Source organism: Delphinus delphis, chromosome 12 (genome assembly GCF_949987515.2).
Source record: "Delphinus delphis chromosome 12, mDelDel1.2, whole genome shotgun sequence".
Taxonomy (NCBI): Eukaryota; Metazoa; Chordata; class Mammalia; order Artiodactyla; family Delphinidae; genus Delphinus; species Delphinus delphis.
In genome coordinates, this window is record NC_082694.2 from 13,377,339 (window position 1) to 13,394,546 (window position 17,208).

General features: G+C 44.2%; 1 protein-coding gene across 1 annotated transcript; it reads left to right on the forward strand.

Moving 5' to 3' along the window:
• Positions 1-6,377: 6,377 nt before the first annotated feature.
• LOC132434778 (interleukin-36 beta-like) lies at positions 6,378-10,162 on the forward strand. The gene is given in 4 exon segments (XM_060026358.1): positions 6,378-6,389; positions 8,884-8,940; positions 9,951-10,080; positions 10,083-10,162. Coding segments are annotated over 4 exon segments (279 nt in total).
• Positions 10,163-17,208: the final 7,046 nt, after the last annotated feature.

The following is a 17,208-nucleotide window of genomic DNA, read 5'->3' on the forward strand; positions in this document are numbered from 1 at the left end:
AGTACATGTCTATGGTTAAAAGCAATATTCTCCCGCCTCAGTCCTATTTCTGAGCCAACTGCTTTCTGTTTCGTGAGGCAACTGCTAAGTCTTTTGCAGCTCTTTTTATGTTTTCCTCCATGTGTCTAAGCATATGCTTTTACTTCTATTTCTTTTTTTTAAAGGTTATTTATTTACTTTTATTTTTTGGCTGGGTTGGGTCTTCGTTGCTGCACGTGGGCTTTCTCTAGTTGTGGCGAGCGGGGGCTACTCTTCGTTGCGGTGCACAGGCTTCTCATTATGGTGGCTTCTCTTGTTGCAGAGCACGGGCTCTAGGCACGTGGGCCTCAGTAGTTGCAGCATGTGTGCTCAGAAGTTGTGGCGCATGGGCTTAGTTGCTCCACGGCATGTGGGATCTTCCTGGGCCAGGGCTCGAACCTGTGTCCCCTGCATTGGCAGGCGGGTTCTTAACCACTGCGCCACCAGGGAAGTCCTACTTCTCTTTCTTAAAGTATAAACTTTGTACGTTATCTTTTCTATCAGACTGATGTCATTTACATCTCTATTGGACGAAAGTCACATGCTCTTTATTTTCTACAAGTTAACAGTAAGTAGTAAGTCAAATAAAGTTGTGTTTGTAGAGAGTGAGATGATGCTTGAGTGGGCCTGGTAGATAATGGTCTAGTATGACCTTGAAAAGACACAGTGTTGGTGGGAATGTAAATTGGTGCAGCCACTACGGAAAACAGTATGAGAGTTCCTTAAAAAACTAAAAATAGAGTTACCATATGATCCAGCAATCTCACTCCTGGGTATATATCCAGAACAGACGAAAACTCTAATTCAAAAAGAAACATGCACCCCAATGTTCATAGCAGCACTATTTACAATAGCCAAGACATGGAAGCATCATGGATGTACACTGACAGATGAATGGATAAAGAAGATGTGGTCAAAAAAAAAAAAAAAAAAAAAAAAAGCTTAAACAGGTGAAGGGGAAAACACTTCAATCTGAGATTAAAAAGGAATCATTGCTGCTGTCTTGGTTATTTAATGTTTTCTCCAATATAAATCATTTAAACTAATTCACATTTGGTTACTCCTGAAATTCACTTCTTTGGAATAAAAAGAGAGAGAGAGACAGAGTAAAAAAAAAAAAAAAAAAAAAAAGAAGATGTGGTCTATATATACAATGGAATAGTACTCAGTTATAAAAAAGAATGAAATAATGCCATTTGTAGCAACATGGATGGACATAGAGATTAAAGGCAAATATCATATGATATCACATGTTGAATCTAAAAAAATGATACAAATGAACTTATTTACAAAACAGAAATAGACTCATAGAAAAGAAACATGGTTACCAATGGGGAGAGGTGGGAGGGATAAATTGGAAATTTGGGGTTAACTGATACACACTACTCTATATAAAATAGATAAAAAACAAGGACCTGCTGTATACACAGAGAACTATATTCAATATCTTGTGATAACCTATAATGGAAAAAAATCTGAAAAAGAATATCTATCTATATAGATATATTGATATATATATAACTGAATCACTTTCTTGTATACCTGAAACATTGTAAATCAACTCTATTTCAATTAAAAATAAAAGGCACACCATAATTATCCCCCCCACCCCTTTTCCAGGAATTGGACAGTTTTTCTTAACGACATCGTCCTTTAGCCTTTTCATTTTATAGGTGAGGAAAAGGAGGTGCGTGGCGTGGCTGTGACTTGCGGAGGGTGGCACCGACCTTGAGTATTTGAACTGGAAATAAAGGCACTCTTGATTTGGGGTCCTTCAATTTCTGTCTCCTGGAGTTGGGATATTATGAAACACTGTGGGAGAAATCAGCAACAATTACCCAGAGCAAGACAGCAAATACGAACCACCTCACTCCCATAATTGGGGCTGTACTTACCTAGCAGGGTGTCAGCGGTTGAGCCACCCCAGGCAGAGCACCCCTGGCCACCTAAGCATCATTATGCAATGCCGTAAGTGCTGAGCTGTACTGTGCACCGGTTTCTCAAACTTGAAGCAATAGCAGAATCACCTGGGGTGTAAACGAAAAGCTCTGGTGTTTGGGCAGAATTTAGACCTAGTGAGTTAAACCCATTCCCCTCAAAATTCCAACTTACCAGGTTTAGAGCTGGGCCTAAGATGAAAGAGATGCATATGGCAAGGTATGGAGACGGAGCGCGGAGCTCCCTTGCTCTCTGAGGGTGCCACTCTCTCAAGATCTCCACACGTTCACCAGCCCAGAACTTCTCCAAACCCCATCTTTTGGCTTCATTACATGGGTATGATTGATTAAATCACTGGCCATTGGCAATTGATTTCAGCCTCCAGCCTCTCTCCTCTCCCTGGAGGTCAAGGGCGGGTGGCACTGTGAAAGTTCCAAACCCTCTAATCAAAGAGTTCGTTTTCCTGGAAACCAGCAAAATCACCTCTTTAACATAACAAAGACACCATGATTGCTCTCCATACCTAGGACATTCCAAGGGTTTTAGGAGTTCCGTGCCAGAAACGGAGACAAAGACCAAATATATGTTTCTTATTATGAATCACAACACACGGTTGCATATTAGCTGGGCTGTGTCCTAAAGAGGTAAAATAGTATTTAGCTGAGTACATGAGATATCAGGAGGCAGGGTTCCATGTACGGACTTTCCCCTTACTGCTCGGAAATCTCCCCCGTCATATGGGTTGGTAACCAAATCTCGTTCCCAGGCTACAGGGGAAGAGGCACATACCATCTGCAGGGGTTGGGCGTGGGGTGGGAGTGGGGCAGGGAGGACAGAAAAGACCAGTTTTCAGCATTACAGTGGTGAACCACTCCCTACCCATACCTTTGTGTAAGCCAGCTCATAGATGCGTCATCATGGTTGGTGTGACCCCGTCCTAGGAGTTGGTGAGGCCTGGGAAAACACTGGCCATATTTAGGAGAAAATTTTGTTTTGAGAAGTAGAGAGATCAGAGCTAAGAGGACTGGTGACAAATTTTATTTTTCTATGTGGAAAACTCAGGCTGTGTTCATGGTCTTTTAAAAACAATGTTTTCCAGAAAGAGACTCACAGACATAGAGAACAGACTTGTGGTTGCCCAGGGAAAAGGTGGGTTGGGGAGGGATGGAGTGGGAGGTTGGGATTAGATGCAAACGCTTATATATAGGATGGATAAACAACAAGGTCCTACTGTAGAGCACAGGGAACTATATTCAATACCCTGTGATAAAATACTATGGAAAAGAATATGAAAAATAATGCATATTTATACACATATATATGTATAACTGAATCACTTTGCTGTATAGAAGAAATTAACACAACATTGTAAATCAACTATACTTCAATAAAATAAATCAAAAAAATGTTTTCAAGTACATCATCAGTTGTCTAACCCTTAACATTTTTTTTTTTTTTTTCCCTGCGGTACGCAGGCCTCTCTCTGTTGTGGCCTCTCCCGTTGCAGAGCACGGGCTCCGGACGCGCAGGCTCAGCGGCCATGGCTCACGGGCCCAGCCGCTCCGCGGCATGTGGGATCCTCCCGGACCGGGGCACGAACCCGTGTCCCCTGCATCGGCAGGCGGACTCTCAACCGCTGCGCCACCAGGGAAGCCCAACATCGACATCTTTGATCTTGCTCACTGCTGGGTGGAAGTTGAACTTTAAGGAGGTAACAACAGAAGCAGGGAGACCATTTAGGGGTTATTGCAATACTCCCAGGGAGAGAGTCGGTGGTGGATTTCAGAGAACAGAACCCTGATCAGTGGTTGTGAGTTACATGGAAGCAAATTTTGGCATAGAATGACTAGATTTTTTTTCTTAACACTTAGGCCTGAACAACAATAGGGTTTCAAGGATAATGATTCCCTTTCACCACCAATGTTGAGGCTGAGTCTGATTCCTAATGCAGAGATAGGAAGCCAGGAGATCTCCACGTTTCCACCTACTACGTGAGTCTCCTTGGACACAGTGCAGTGTTTAATATCCACCACTGAGCACAAGGCGTCCTATGTGCCTCAATTAACACACGGTGCAGGAGACCGTGACCCAAAGGAAACATATCACATCGTGGTTAAGAACAGAAAGACTTGGCTTTTTATTTTTTTGGCTGTGCCACACGACATACACCATCTTAGTTCCCCGACCAGGGATATAAGCCACGCCCCCTGCAATGGAAGTGCAGAGTCCTAACCCCTGGACCACCGGGGAAGTCCCGAGACTTGGCTTCTAACTCAGCTAAATTTCTCAGTAGCTATGTGGCTTTGGATAAGTTGTGTCATCTCTCAGGGACTGTTTTCTTCCATAACAAATAAAGAGGAATGGCCCCTAAAGGGTGGCTGTGAGGATGAAAAGATGAATCAGGGAAATCTCTATCAGATACAGAACGAGCTCTCAATATTGGTTACGCAAAACTGAAAGGAGCACAACGAATGGCCCCAAATCAGAGGTGAATGAGGCTATGGGTCACACAAGTCAGTGAATCAAGAGAGCCACACCTCTGCCTCCAAGCAGTCCAGAAGGAAGTTCTCCTTCACTCAGCGCCTGGCCTTTTCTGTATTTCCTCATCGGTGCTTCCTGGCATTTACTCTGCTCTGGTTTCTCCAGGACCCCAGCCCGGCCACACCACTGTTGCCTCCCAGTCACCCACTGAAGGCTCACAGGACGTCTGTTCCGGACTAGCTTTCTTGCCAAAGTGGGCACACCAAGAGCCAGGAAATAACCCTTCTTCCTTGCTCATTGAAAGGCCTGGGAGTCCTGGACAGCTTTACCGGGCCCTTGGGTGCAGGTGGAGCTTGAACATTGGACTCGAGGACAAGAGCATCTCTTTGGACAAAGGTAACTCCTGCTGTTCAGAACCATGTGTGGGGAACCTTCTTTCACTGCTCTGTGTCCAACCTTGAGGAGCCTCTCTGGGCCTTGGTCCAAGACACAGGGTGTCAGAGGAGCTGGGACTGCTTCCAATGATGTAGGCTTACTTCCTTTCTGGGGATGACTATAGAATCAGGCACTGCAGAGCCTGAGGCAGAGAAGGATGTGAACAACTGGTTCTCATTGTGGGGAGTTTGTGGTCTTTTGGGGGAACTGTCCTGGGATCCTAACCATACGCCCGGAGGTGGATGTCCCCTCACAGTCAAAATACCTCATGGGGGCCATGGATATCCTTGTGCAGGATGCTTAGAGATGCCTCTATGGATGAGGGATGGGGGATGATGCGGGTGAGAGAGACAGGGTAGCTGCCCATTATTTAGGATGTTCAAGCTTGAAGTCGGGAGAATTGGTGGCTTGCCAGCTGTATGGAGGGCTAAAGGGAGATAGGCACACCTTCTTTCTTCCTTCCTCTGAATCCAGAGACTCGCTGCACTAGAAGGCGGTTGAGCTGATGCACTGGAATCTCCTAACAATCCCAGATGTGACGGATGGAGGGCATCCCAGGGCCACTGCAGCCACGACAGTGATGGGAGCTTCCAGCTGGGGTTTTATGGCCCTGGAACATGATTTCCCATCCTTAATCTCAAACGTGCATCTATTGATAAGATAGGATCTCAGGGCAGCTTTCTCGAAAATTTTTTTACACAGAATTCTGGGGGAGGGGAGAGAAACGGATAACATGTTTTTCTTCCCTCTTCCCCCACAAGACCAACTGCGGACCCCAACCTGTCCACCATCTAATCTACTTTGTCCTCTTCACAGAAAGCCCTGAAGCCAACACGGAGTTTAGTCCCCTGGGTAAGTGGTGGTGAATCACAAAGCAGCTTGGAAATACTTCCATCTACGCTCTCCAAAGAAAGAGGGTACAAGGGCCCCTATCATTTTCTCAAGTTGTAAATGTGTTCGCTCTTGCTAAAATACTCAGATCACAAAACCCGCGTTTGAAAATCTTATTTAGCTCTTTCCTTATGAGTGCATTTAGAACTGCTTATTGATTTTGGTAAAGAGGGTAAAGGAGAGACAAACAGCATATTGATGCCTGATTTAGATATATTTGGTTTTGTTACTACCCAGAAACTATCAGTCAGGGAAAAAGACAAGTCACTGATAACCCTAGAAAAAAGGGTGAATATTGAAAATCTCTCGGACTACGAATGCATGGAGCTCCTTTCGGATGCTTTGATTCACAAACCAGCCCCTGCCTTAATTTCCTTCCCTTTCTCCTAGAGTTACTCTTTGTCAGAGCAGTAAATCGCCCCCTAGGAATTCAAAAGCCTTTATTACCAGGATGCAATAGGAGTCCTGAAGTTTATAATAACCTCATGTGTATTTTGTGCTTTTCCGTCATCTGGCAGCACACCTAATTCCCAGTTACCGTCTTATTTGTGATTCTCAGCAGATGGTGTGGGTCCTAAAAAGAAATCAGTTAATAGCAGTTCCTTTTGGCAGCAATGTCAAAGCTGGTGAGTGACAATCAAAGCCACTGCGTTGCCTCTTAAAGGGACATCATCTCCACTGGGGATGGGGCTGAGCCTGGGAACCAGTTTCCAGTGTCCTCAAGAACGGCAAGAAAGGGCAAGACGGTTCCCTCACATAAAGGAAACCCGTACCCAGAAATGAGGGTGTGATGGAGTGGCAGCTCTCCTTATCAAAAGAAAATGTCCTTAGTTAAGAAGGGATTATTCATTCAATTAGTAGCTGACCTTCTCCTTGGAGTTTCTCTCTTCTAACCGTCACAACCTCTGTCCTTAGATTTAAACTCCTTCATCTTTCCATGATCATACCTACACTTTTCTAATTTGCTGTCCTTTCTTCTAATAATGGGGGAATATTCCTTCCTCCCATCAGTCCATCACATGTCAATTATACCTCAATAAAGATGAAAAAAAGTTAATCCAAATCAGCTTCTTTCCTCTCTTGTTTGTTCCTTCCATGTCTGATTGAATTCCTCTCTTCCTGGCATATCCCGTCTTTGTCTGTCTACCGGATTCTTTCTATTGCTGATAGACATGCTCTAATATAACATTTCCAAGCTTAACACTAAAAACCTCCTCTGGATTTGCACATTTCATTTCTACAACCATTCTATTTTCCTGTGTGGCAATCTATATACTGTTCTACATACAACCATAGTCATGGAAGAGTTGGTTATACAACTTGTCTCCATTTCCCCTCCTGTTCACGCTTACATCAAACAATAAAATTTCTGAACTGTTCTTTGCCCACTCCCCTCCAGCTTCTCTTTCTAAGGCCACCAGACCCACTTCTCTGTCCTCACATCTGGTTCCTCAGCAGCAGTCAGCATAATTGATAACTCTTTCTTTCTTGAACGCTCTCCATCTTCTCCTTAGGTAAGAACATTCTCTGTGGTTCACTGGCTCCTCCTTTGCATTCTCCTTTCTGACTCCACTTTCTCTATAAAATCTCCAAGTGGTGGGGATTTTCAGACCTCAGCCTGCAATCATCCTACCACCCCTCTAAAGGGATTGAGAGCTGGTCTCTTGGATTGATGTTTTGCCTCTACCTTCTGGCATTCATGCTTCCAACCCAGACGTCGCCTCTGAAAATCCTACCCATGTCCTTTTGATGTCCTCTCAGACATCTCTAACTACATCTATCCCAAGTGGAACCGTGGATCTGACTCCACAAACTGTTCATGGACCCAGTCTGGAGCCAGAAATACAGAAGACATCTTTATTCCTCCTTTTCCTCAATTTCCATTTAATCCATCAGCAGACACTGATGAGTCTGTGTGCAAAATATGCCTATTTATGAGTTCATATCATCTTTCACCTTGATCACTGTATCACTTCCTCACTGCCCTTCCTCCCACTTCACTTGTGTAGCCTCCTATCCAGTCATCACAAAGCATCAAGAGTGATTTTCTTACTATGTTAATTGAAGAGTATCCTTCCCATCTATTTGTGTTTTAGGGGTGGTAGGTGGGGGAAAGGGAGCAGTGGGGAGATCTCAGGCACAGCAGTCTTCTTTCGGAGACTTGAACTTATCAAGCTCTTTTCCACGTAAGCATCTTTACATTTCCTGTCCCTGTCAACATTTTCATCCAACCCCCTCCACCACTGGATTCCCATTTCTTCATATATTAGCTTCCTCTTAGCTTTAAGGTCTTGGTTTGAACTTCACCTCAGCAGAGAAGTCTTTCTTGGTTCCTATTTCTCAGTTTGGTCTGTCTTCTACTGTCCCAGGCCTTGGCCCCTTTCCCCAAAGCAGGTGTTGCCATTTACTGTGGTTCTGGTCATTTCTCTGCTTACATGGTTTCGTCTCATTTTCCGTGGCAATAATGACGATGTCTCTCCTGTTCTCACCTAGATCTCCAGGGTCTTGTCTTGAATGAACACTCAATAAAGAATGTTGAATGGGTAAATCCCCTGCCCCTTGCCCAGAAGGATAGATGCAGGACACCCAGGTTCTTGGGAATCACCTACTAAATTAGTTGGGAATTAAATTCAACTGATAGGGACAGAACACCCACCAAACTGGGACTTAAATAAGGTAGAAGTTTCTTTCTTTCTCATGGAAAAGAAGCCTGAGAAGGCAGGTTAAGGCCAGTACGGTGGCTTCATTATGCCACCAGAATCCAAGGAATCTAGCGTTCTGCTTTACCAAGTTCAAGGTCACCTCCACCATCATCTAATTATGAAGACACAGGGTATAAGAAATAAAGCTCCTCCCAGCCGAGTCAACTACTTTTAAAGTACATTCTTAGAAATCTCACACAACACTTCCACTCCTGTCTCGTGGGCTACACCTTAAGCATATGGTCAAAGTTAGCTGTAAGTGTGGTGGGAAATTTATTTTTATTTTGGGGAAGTCATGTACCCTGGTGACAGCTGGAGTTCTGATATTAAGGAAGAAAAAGGAAATGGGTTTCCTTTCCTTAACAGCACGTACAGACACGGACTTTTACTGTAATGGAAAAGGTACTCCATATTATAGCAAAATCTCTGTCTCTGCTGTACAGAAATCCAGGGCCAGCCTACTTTGCAGCTTAAGGTGAGCGGCTGTACAGCTAATGAGAGAAGCGCAATGAGATGAACTTTCAATGTCATTTAACATGTTACTGAATAAAAGTAACAGGTTTGCAATCCTGGGTATTCAGTGTAAAGAAGGACAGCTGACCTGGCTGATTCCCAAATCAATACAAGCGACCTTTGGAATGGCTGTAACATGCATTTTAATGTCAGAGCAGCCTCTGCCAGCCAGAGAATACACCCATGAAAGTGTTTCAGAAAGGCCAAAGAACGGTGGCTTCTCCATTCTCAGTCTTCTTTAACTGCCTCCCAGAAATTCTCTTAGGTGCTGGGATGCTTCCTCTTAAGCAAAGGCAGTGGAGACAAGAGGGGAGATTGTTAATCAGGTCTTGCGGATGACATACTTATGGTCCCCGTACTGAAAGTAAGATCTGTAGTTTTGAAGTGAATCCTCTGCTTATGACGGAAGCTGTAATGTATAAACCCACTTGGAGGCTGGGAATCTCGTGAGACTGGCCTGAACCATCAGATGGGCGCATCCATGAAAGAGACTTACAATTCCGCCCCGCCCCACCCGTTCTCAGGAAGACATGCTGCCTTAAGGAATCAGAAACACCTTGTGTGATGGGATCCTGGGGTGAGGCCAAGCTACTGGCAACAAGTGGATTGCCTATTTCTTTTTTTTTTTTTTTTTTGCGGTACGCGGACCTCCCACTGTTGTGGCCTCTCCCGTTGCGGAGCACAGGCTCCGGACGCGCAGGCTCAGTGGCCATGGCTCACGGGCCCAGCCGCTCCGCGTCATGTGGGATCTTCCCGGATCGGGGCACGAACCCGTGTCCCCTGCATCGGCAACCGCTGCGCCACCAGGGAAACCCTGGGTTGCCTATTTTCAAAGCTGGTGTTCCCCTTTCAGCAGCCTGTGTCCCTGGCCTCTGTCCCTCCCTTTGGGGAGATGAGACTCTCCCAGGGCTGAGTTAGTTTAGCTTCCGCCTCCCAGCAATCCTTTCTAACAAGCCTCTTTCCTACCCCCAGGAGGAAAATATCGTGAACCTACGTAGGAACTTCAAAGGGCAGGAGCCCTTTCTCTTTTTCTGCATCGAGGAGGTCTCCACTTTCGTCTTTCAGTCAGTCTCCCGCCCAGGCTGGTTCATAGCTACCTCCTCCATGGTGGGCAGCCCGCCACTCTCACCAAGAAGAGGGGCAAAACCGAAAACACTAACTTCTACTTAGAGGGTGAAAACTAAATCCAGCCTGGGCTCTAGGTGGCTGGATCAAGCAGTCAGAGATTCTTCTGTTTGAAAACACAATGGGTCATCTTAAGAGACCAACATGCGCTGATGGCCATCCAGTCTACCTCATTCTCATCACTCCAAAACCATCTCATCCTCTGGACGCCCTCTAGATATCCTCAAGGTATACCATGTCCCCCCCCACTTGAGCATCATTCCAGGGTGAACCTACGAGTCACTTTTTATTCTTTCTTGATTTTGTCCCACCATCCATCTAGTTAAGTCCACTTAAGTCAACATCCCAAATGCTTCTTGTAGCCTCTCTTCCTATTCCTTCTGCCAACCTATAGCCTAGAGATGTGAATTCCAAACAGTTTAGTTCATACAACCCTATCAATAAAAGAATATTAATTATTAATTCTATGCATGTTTATTATAAATATTATGCACTCCAAAAGAGGAATCTAAAGGGTAAGATGAATGTGAAGTAAAAATTTTACATGTCTTGATACTCATGATAAACTCATAGTCTCATTAGTTAATAATCTGACACACAGGGGCTTCCCTGGTGGCACAGTGGTTGAGAGTCCGCCTGTCGATGCAGGGGACACGGGTTTGTGCCCCGGTCCGGGAAGATCCCATGTGCCGCGGAGCGGCTGGGCCCATGAGCCATGGCCACTGAGCCTGAGCGTCCGGAGTCTGTGCTCCGCGACGGGAGAGGCCACAACAGTGAGAGGCCCGCGTACCGCAAAAAAAAAAAAAAAAAATGTATATATGACACACAGTATATACTTTGGTTAAGATTAATCGTTAACCATAGTAAATGTAAATCAGTCTGTATTTCAAAGAATCACTAATAGTGGTTTACATTTTTTTCAGGCATCAGCTATGATATATTCTTGCTATTATTCATGTTTTCTAGACTCTAGTAGAACATTCAATCAACAGTTTCTTTATTGACATGCTTTTAAGCCAGTTGTCCATTTTGTGAGGATTACTTTAGTTAAAGCCTGTAGTATAATTTATGTATCCAGTTAACCAGTGATGTGTAAATTGCAAGTAACTGCAATGCCCTGAACATGAATGTGAGCGTGTCAGTCTCTCTTCCTTCAGGAAACCTTGCCCTTCTTTGCACATGGCGAGCAAGTGTATCGGGATTTGCAATGGCTGGGAATCCTTCACCAATGGGGGATGGGAGCGGGTAGGGAAATGTTGCTGTCTTCCATCACTGAAGTGGACAATTCTGAGATGCATTCCACATGGTTCCTCAGAGGGTCCCAGCAGGATTGAGTCACAGTCACCCACAGGAGTGCTGAGCTCAGGAACACCTCCTTGCATTGGCTTCCTTCATTTTCCTGCTTCAACTTCCCCAGTCCCCATTCTTGTTCCCTGGGATCTCTTCTCATCATTCCAAGATAGACAGATGGAGAAAGAGAGGAGGGACAAAATGGCAGAGTAGAAGGACCTCGAGCTCACATCCCCTCACGACAGATGGAAAAAGAGAGCTGTAGCAGTGTTATTTCCCTTGTTCCAGTCTCTGAAACAGTGGTTTCCATGACTTTTTCCTCCAGCCTTTGAAATACTCTAATATTCAAGATGTTGATGCTGTTGTTGCTTTCTTACGCTCGAGTTAAGGTGGCCTTACTCAGATCCAGGGCTGTTGGCTGGTGAGTTATCCATAGACTGGCAGAGATGGGGTTATACTTGTGATGCTGAAGGGTAGCCTTTCCCCTGAATCTCTTCCATTCAGCAACCTGAACCCCCAAATGCAAGTCTATTTCAGATTCCTACTCCCTCCCACCCATCCTTTCCAATTTGGGTCAGTGTCTATATTTGCTTTTCCCTTTCTTCATCTCCAGTTTCTTTTATTCTTTGGAAGAGAAAATTTCATAGGCTCTGTGAGCTTGCAACTGAGAATTTTTGTCTCTCACTTAGGTTGAGAATTTTAATTTTGTTTATAATCTAATGTGACCTTGAGGCAAGAAAACAACACTAGTTATCAATGAGAAAGAAGAAGGGAAGAGAAATATGCAGAAAAGAAACTATCAATTAACTGATCAATTAGCATTTGAGTCATTTATAAGCAGAAGAGCCTTGATTATGAAGAAAATACTCCAGAGTCAACTCTAAGCTGTATGATTGGGTAATGACTACAGGAATAAGTGGACAGGTCACGTGAAAAGTCATAATAACATCATTCCTCATTGGTTCTCTACTTGGCCAAAGATGCAACTAGAAATGAGATTCCCAATAACAAAGATTGTGCAGCTGATAGAGTGCCACCTCCCAATATCTAATACCAACCATTAAAAGACCAAAACCTACACAGGGATGTTCTCTACTTCTGTGCAATTTAGAAGATCTTTGCAGATTAAAGCTCTGATTAATATCGGCTTCATCTGTGCCTATAATAGCAGCATGACCATGATAAAAGCTGTAACTTACTGCCCAAGGTCAAAGCCAGCAGCAGTGGTTTCCCTAAACTCACCATGTGGCTTGAACCCCGAACACCAGAACTTGGGTTAATTCTCAAGAGGAGTGTCAGGACCAATAATTTCAATCATTTAGCAAATGTTTTTTGAGCACTTGCACTGTTCTAAATGCTGGGGATACAGTAGTAAACAAGCAGAAAAACATATCTAACCTCCTGGAACTGACATTAAAGTTTGAAGGTTTGGGGGGTACAGTCCCTTACCCCCGGTCCCCATCTACATTCAAACACATAGAGAATACACTGATGACAAAATAAAACTCAAAGCAGTGCCCTTATTTTTGATGCAGCTGAAATAGAGAAATGAGAGGTACCTTCTACTCCCCACCTCAACTTTTGGGGCCTAAACTGTGATCATCAACTCTGATCTCATAGTCTCAGGCCACTGTGATGACCTGTCATCTGCAACAGAACCAAGAGAATGAGGCAGAGGGTTAAGCTCCCAGCTGCTCTAGGCAGCCTCAGGGTGGAGTTGGTCCTCTTACCCACTGCTCTATGGTGGTCAGAGTCTTGTTGACCAGAGTTACTTCTCCTCCCCTTGAGAAACTCACAGCCTCTGCTTATAAACTACTTTCCTCACAACCCATTCACTCTTTCCACTTTAAAAAATATAAATTTCAGCTGTTATTAATACATGGCTACATTCTCCTGTAAATAAAAAAAAGTAAAAACATAACTGACAAATCCAAATCCTTTCCCCAAATCCCAATTCCCCCCCCTCAACCCAACGATAACCACTGATGTGTTGGCATCATCCTGGTCCATTTCCTATGCATTTACATACTCCTATGTACCTATTGGAAACACTTGGTGGTGTTCTGTGTGTGTGTGTTTCCCTAATTGGTATGATACAATACCTATATTCCTCCAACTTTTTTCACTCAACAATATGTTCAAATAGCTATTTATGCTTATATGGATGGATCTATCTCATTCTTTTCAACTGCTGCAGTTTCCAATAGAATGATTTTTACCATTGGTTGAATAGTCATCCCTTCATTGATGGACAGTTTGTTTGTTTCCACATTTTGTTGTTGTTTTACAGTGTGTCAGTGAACGTTCTAGTATTGCTTCCTGTGCACACACACAAGACATTCTTTAGAATGGATTGGTGAATTCCTTGACCATAGATTAAAGACATTCTTTATTTTCTTTTTTCTTTCTTTTTAAAATTTTTGGCCTCTCCTTGTGGCATGCAGGATCTTAGTTCCCCAATCAGGGATTAAACCCGTGCCCCCTGCAGTGGAAGTGTGGAGTCCTAACCACCGGAGGGCCAGGTAATTCCCTGGACATTCTTTATTTTCAACTGCTACTGACAATCTGTCCTTTGATGTAGATTTTCCAATGTATACTCCCAATTATGTGTTCATTCCTCCCTGCCCAAAACTTACTTTTAAGTTAAAAAAAAAAGTTTTGTTCATCAGTGTACAAAGAATAACCTCTCGTTGTTACTTTAATTGGTTAAGTCCCCGATTACTGGTAAGCCATTTGCTGTTCACAACATTCTGAAGTCAAGACCTCTGACTTTTGACTTCTCCACCAAAACCTTTCTTTTGAGCATCACCAATGATGTCACTGTTGCCAAATCCAGTGGACACTCCACTGTCCTCACCTTAATTGGCATCGGACATGGCCTGCTGCTCTCCCCTCATCCTTACCCTCAGTGCTAGGGGTTCTGCAGCAAGTCACTCCTAGTTTTTCCCCAACCTCGCTCTCCTTTACTGATTCCTCCTTATGTGACTTCTGAAGGTTGAAGTTCCTCAGGGCTCATCCTTGAGTCCTTGTTTCCTCTATACTGTTTCACTGGATGATCTTACTTGTTACGAATTTAAATTCCAAATGGATATTGACAATTTGATCTGGCCCAGAGCTCTTCTTGGAGCTCCGGGTTTGCATTGGCAGCTACCAATTTGGATTGTCTCAGAACTTGCAAATTGAGTATGTCCTAAGTAGCACCCTTGATCCTTGCCCAATATACCTATCCCGACTCCCAGTCCTTTCCATCTCGGTTACTCAAGACAGAAACCTAGGAGTCATCCTTGATTCCTCTTTTCCCTAAAGACCTACATCCAACCATCCAACCCATCAAGTCTATCCACCAAGAAGTCTACCTTCAAAATACATCTCAAGTCCATTTGGAATAACTATTGAGAACCTGCTTTAAGCTAGATGATATGGTGGGTGCTTTCTCATAGTAATATCTTCTTCTTCTCTATACTTCCTTATTTTTTAATTTACATTTTAAAACAACCTAGTGAGATATTATTCCCATTTTGCAAACGAGGTGAAGGCACTCGTTTAAGAGTTCTCAGTTAGGGGATGGCAGAGACTAGATCTGATACAAAGTTCAGTTATTTATTTTTTTAGTTTTTGTTTTTTGTTTTTTTTTTGCGGTACGAGGGACTCTCACTGTTGTCGCCTCTCCCGTTGCGGAGCACAGGCTCCGGACGCGCAGGCTCAGTGGCCATGGCTCACGGGCCCAGCTGCTCCGCGGCATGTGGGATCTTCCCAGACCGGGGCACGAACCCGTGTCCCCTGCATCGGCAGGCGGACTCTCAACCACTGCACCACCAGGGAAGCCCTAAGTTCAGTTATTTAAAAAAACTCATTTTCTTCACCGCGGACATCAGTTCAGCCCTGGATTACCTGCAGTAAACTGTTGAAACATGGACGGTGATCAATACAGCCCTGATGTGCTGATTTACATACGAAGGAGGAATTCTTCCATCACTCAACACCTGCCTGGATCAGAGCCCCTCAGAGTGTGGTCCCAGCCTCAGCGTCAACCGGCAACCTACCAGAAATGCAAATGCTCAGACTCCTCCCGGACCTGCCGCCTCAGAAAAACTCAGGGGTGAAGTCCAGCAACTGTGGTTTAACAAGCTCTCCAGGTGATTTCATTTTAAATTGAGGCAAAATTTACATAACATAAATGCACCACTTAAAAATATACCATCCGGCGGCTTTTAATGCATTCACAGTGTTATGCAACCATCACCACTAATTCCAGAACATTTTGCTGAGCTCCCAAAACAAACCCTACCCATGAGGCAGTCATTCCTCATCGCCCCTCCCCCCAGTTCCTGTCAACCACTCATCTGCTTCCTTTCTCTCTGTATTTGCCTAGTCAGGACATTTCATATAAATGGAATCATTCAAAAAAAACACCTCAAATCCACCTATCCCTCTCCCACTTCTCTGCCACCCACCACTGCATATCTGGCGACCACCATAGCTCACCAGTCCTGTAAATCTGCCTCCTGACCGGTGACCTCCATCTGCTACTCCATCTATATATTAAATCAGTTCTCTTTGAGCCAGATGGGATTATCCCCATAAACGGAAATTCAACTATGTCATTCCAATGTTTAGACTTCTTTGATGCCTCCATTTGCAATTAGAATGAAATGCAAATTTTTTAACCATGGTGTACAGGTTTGCCTGGATGGTCTGGCCCTTGCTGACCCAACCCTTCTTCCAGGTCACTGTCTCCATTGCCATATTCAGTCATGCTAATCTGTCAGTTCTTTGAACATGCCAAGTCCTTTATAGCCCCAGGACCTTTGCATATGCTATGCTCATGTACATCCCTTTTACGTGTATTGGCTTATTCTCATTCTTTGCCTTTCTGGCTCCTACAAGGAGCTCCTTATATGTCACATCCCCAAGACGCCTTCCCTAACCACCATGTCTGAATTAAGCTGTTTCTTCTACCTCCTGAAATTTCTATCTCCAGTTTTCCATTTTTTCCTTCACACAATTTGTAATGACTTTATTTGCCCTTGTCTTTCTTTCCTTCCCTCCTAGTGTTTGTCAAGTTCACCATTATATCCCCAGCCCCTAGCACAGTATCTGTGTCTAATAAATATATGTTGAATAAGTATATTCATTATTAATAAATTGCTAAGTGAATGAATAAATGAGGAGCCGACTTCCTCCTCAGGCAGCCCACCCTCCCTAGCAAGACTAGCCTCATTCAGAATAAAGCCTACCTTCTCGTCCCTAATCCTAGATGTCACAGAGAAGGGAGCTCCCAAGTCCACACAAGGGCTTCAGCTTGTGAAGGCAGCGCCCACGGCCCTTTAATTTCCATTTGTTGCCAAGGCTGTTGCCCCAGAATCATACCCCTGCCCCTCCCTTGAATGGAAACTAATTGCTCTTATCTAAATTTCAGGAGGAAGCTGCAAAGAGAAAAACAAGAGCTGGTTAAAACCAACTAAGTCCAAGATGGGGGAAGATTTGACTTCCATTAGACTGTGAGCCTCATTATACACTCATTGTAATGCATTAGCTAAGTCACACACACACACACACACACACACAGAGTTGACGGTTGACACGACAACAACCGAAAAAGCCTGACAAGGACCGAAAAGGAGTGTTGTAGCAGTTCCAGGTCCAAACCACATCCCAGTTCACGACTATTCCTCCCTCTCTTTCCAATTCCCTCCCTTTTACCTCAACCTTCTGATACGTACACTGGTGTCTCCACCCAAATTGGATTGAGAAGTTGATTTGTGAACTAAGTTCCCACTTCTCCATTCTTTGGCAGTTGAATAAAGCTTGTGCT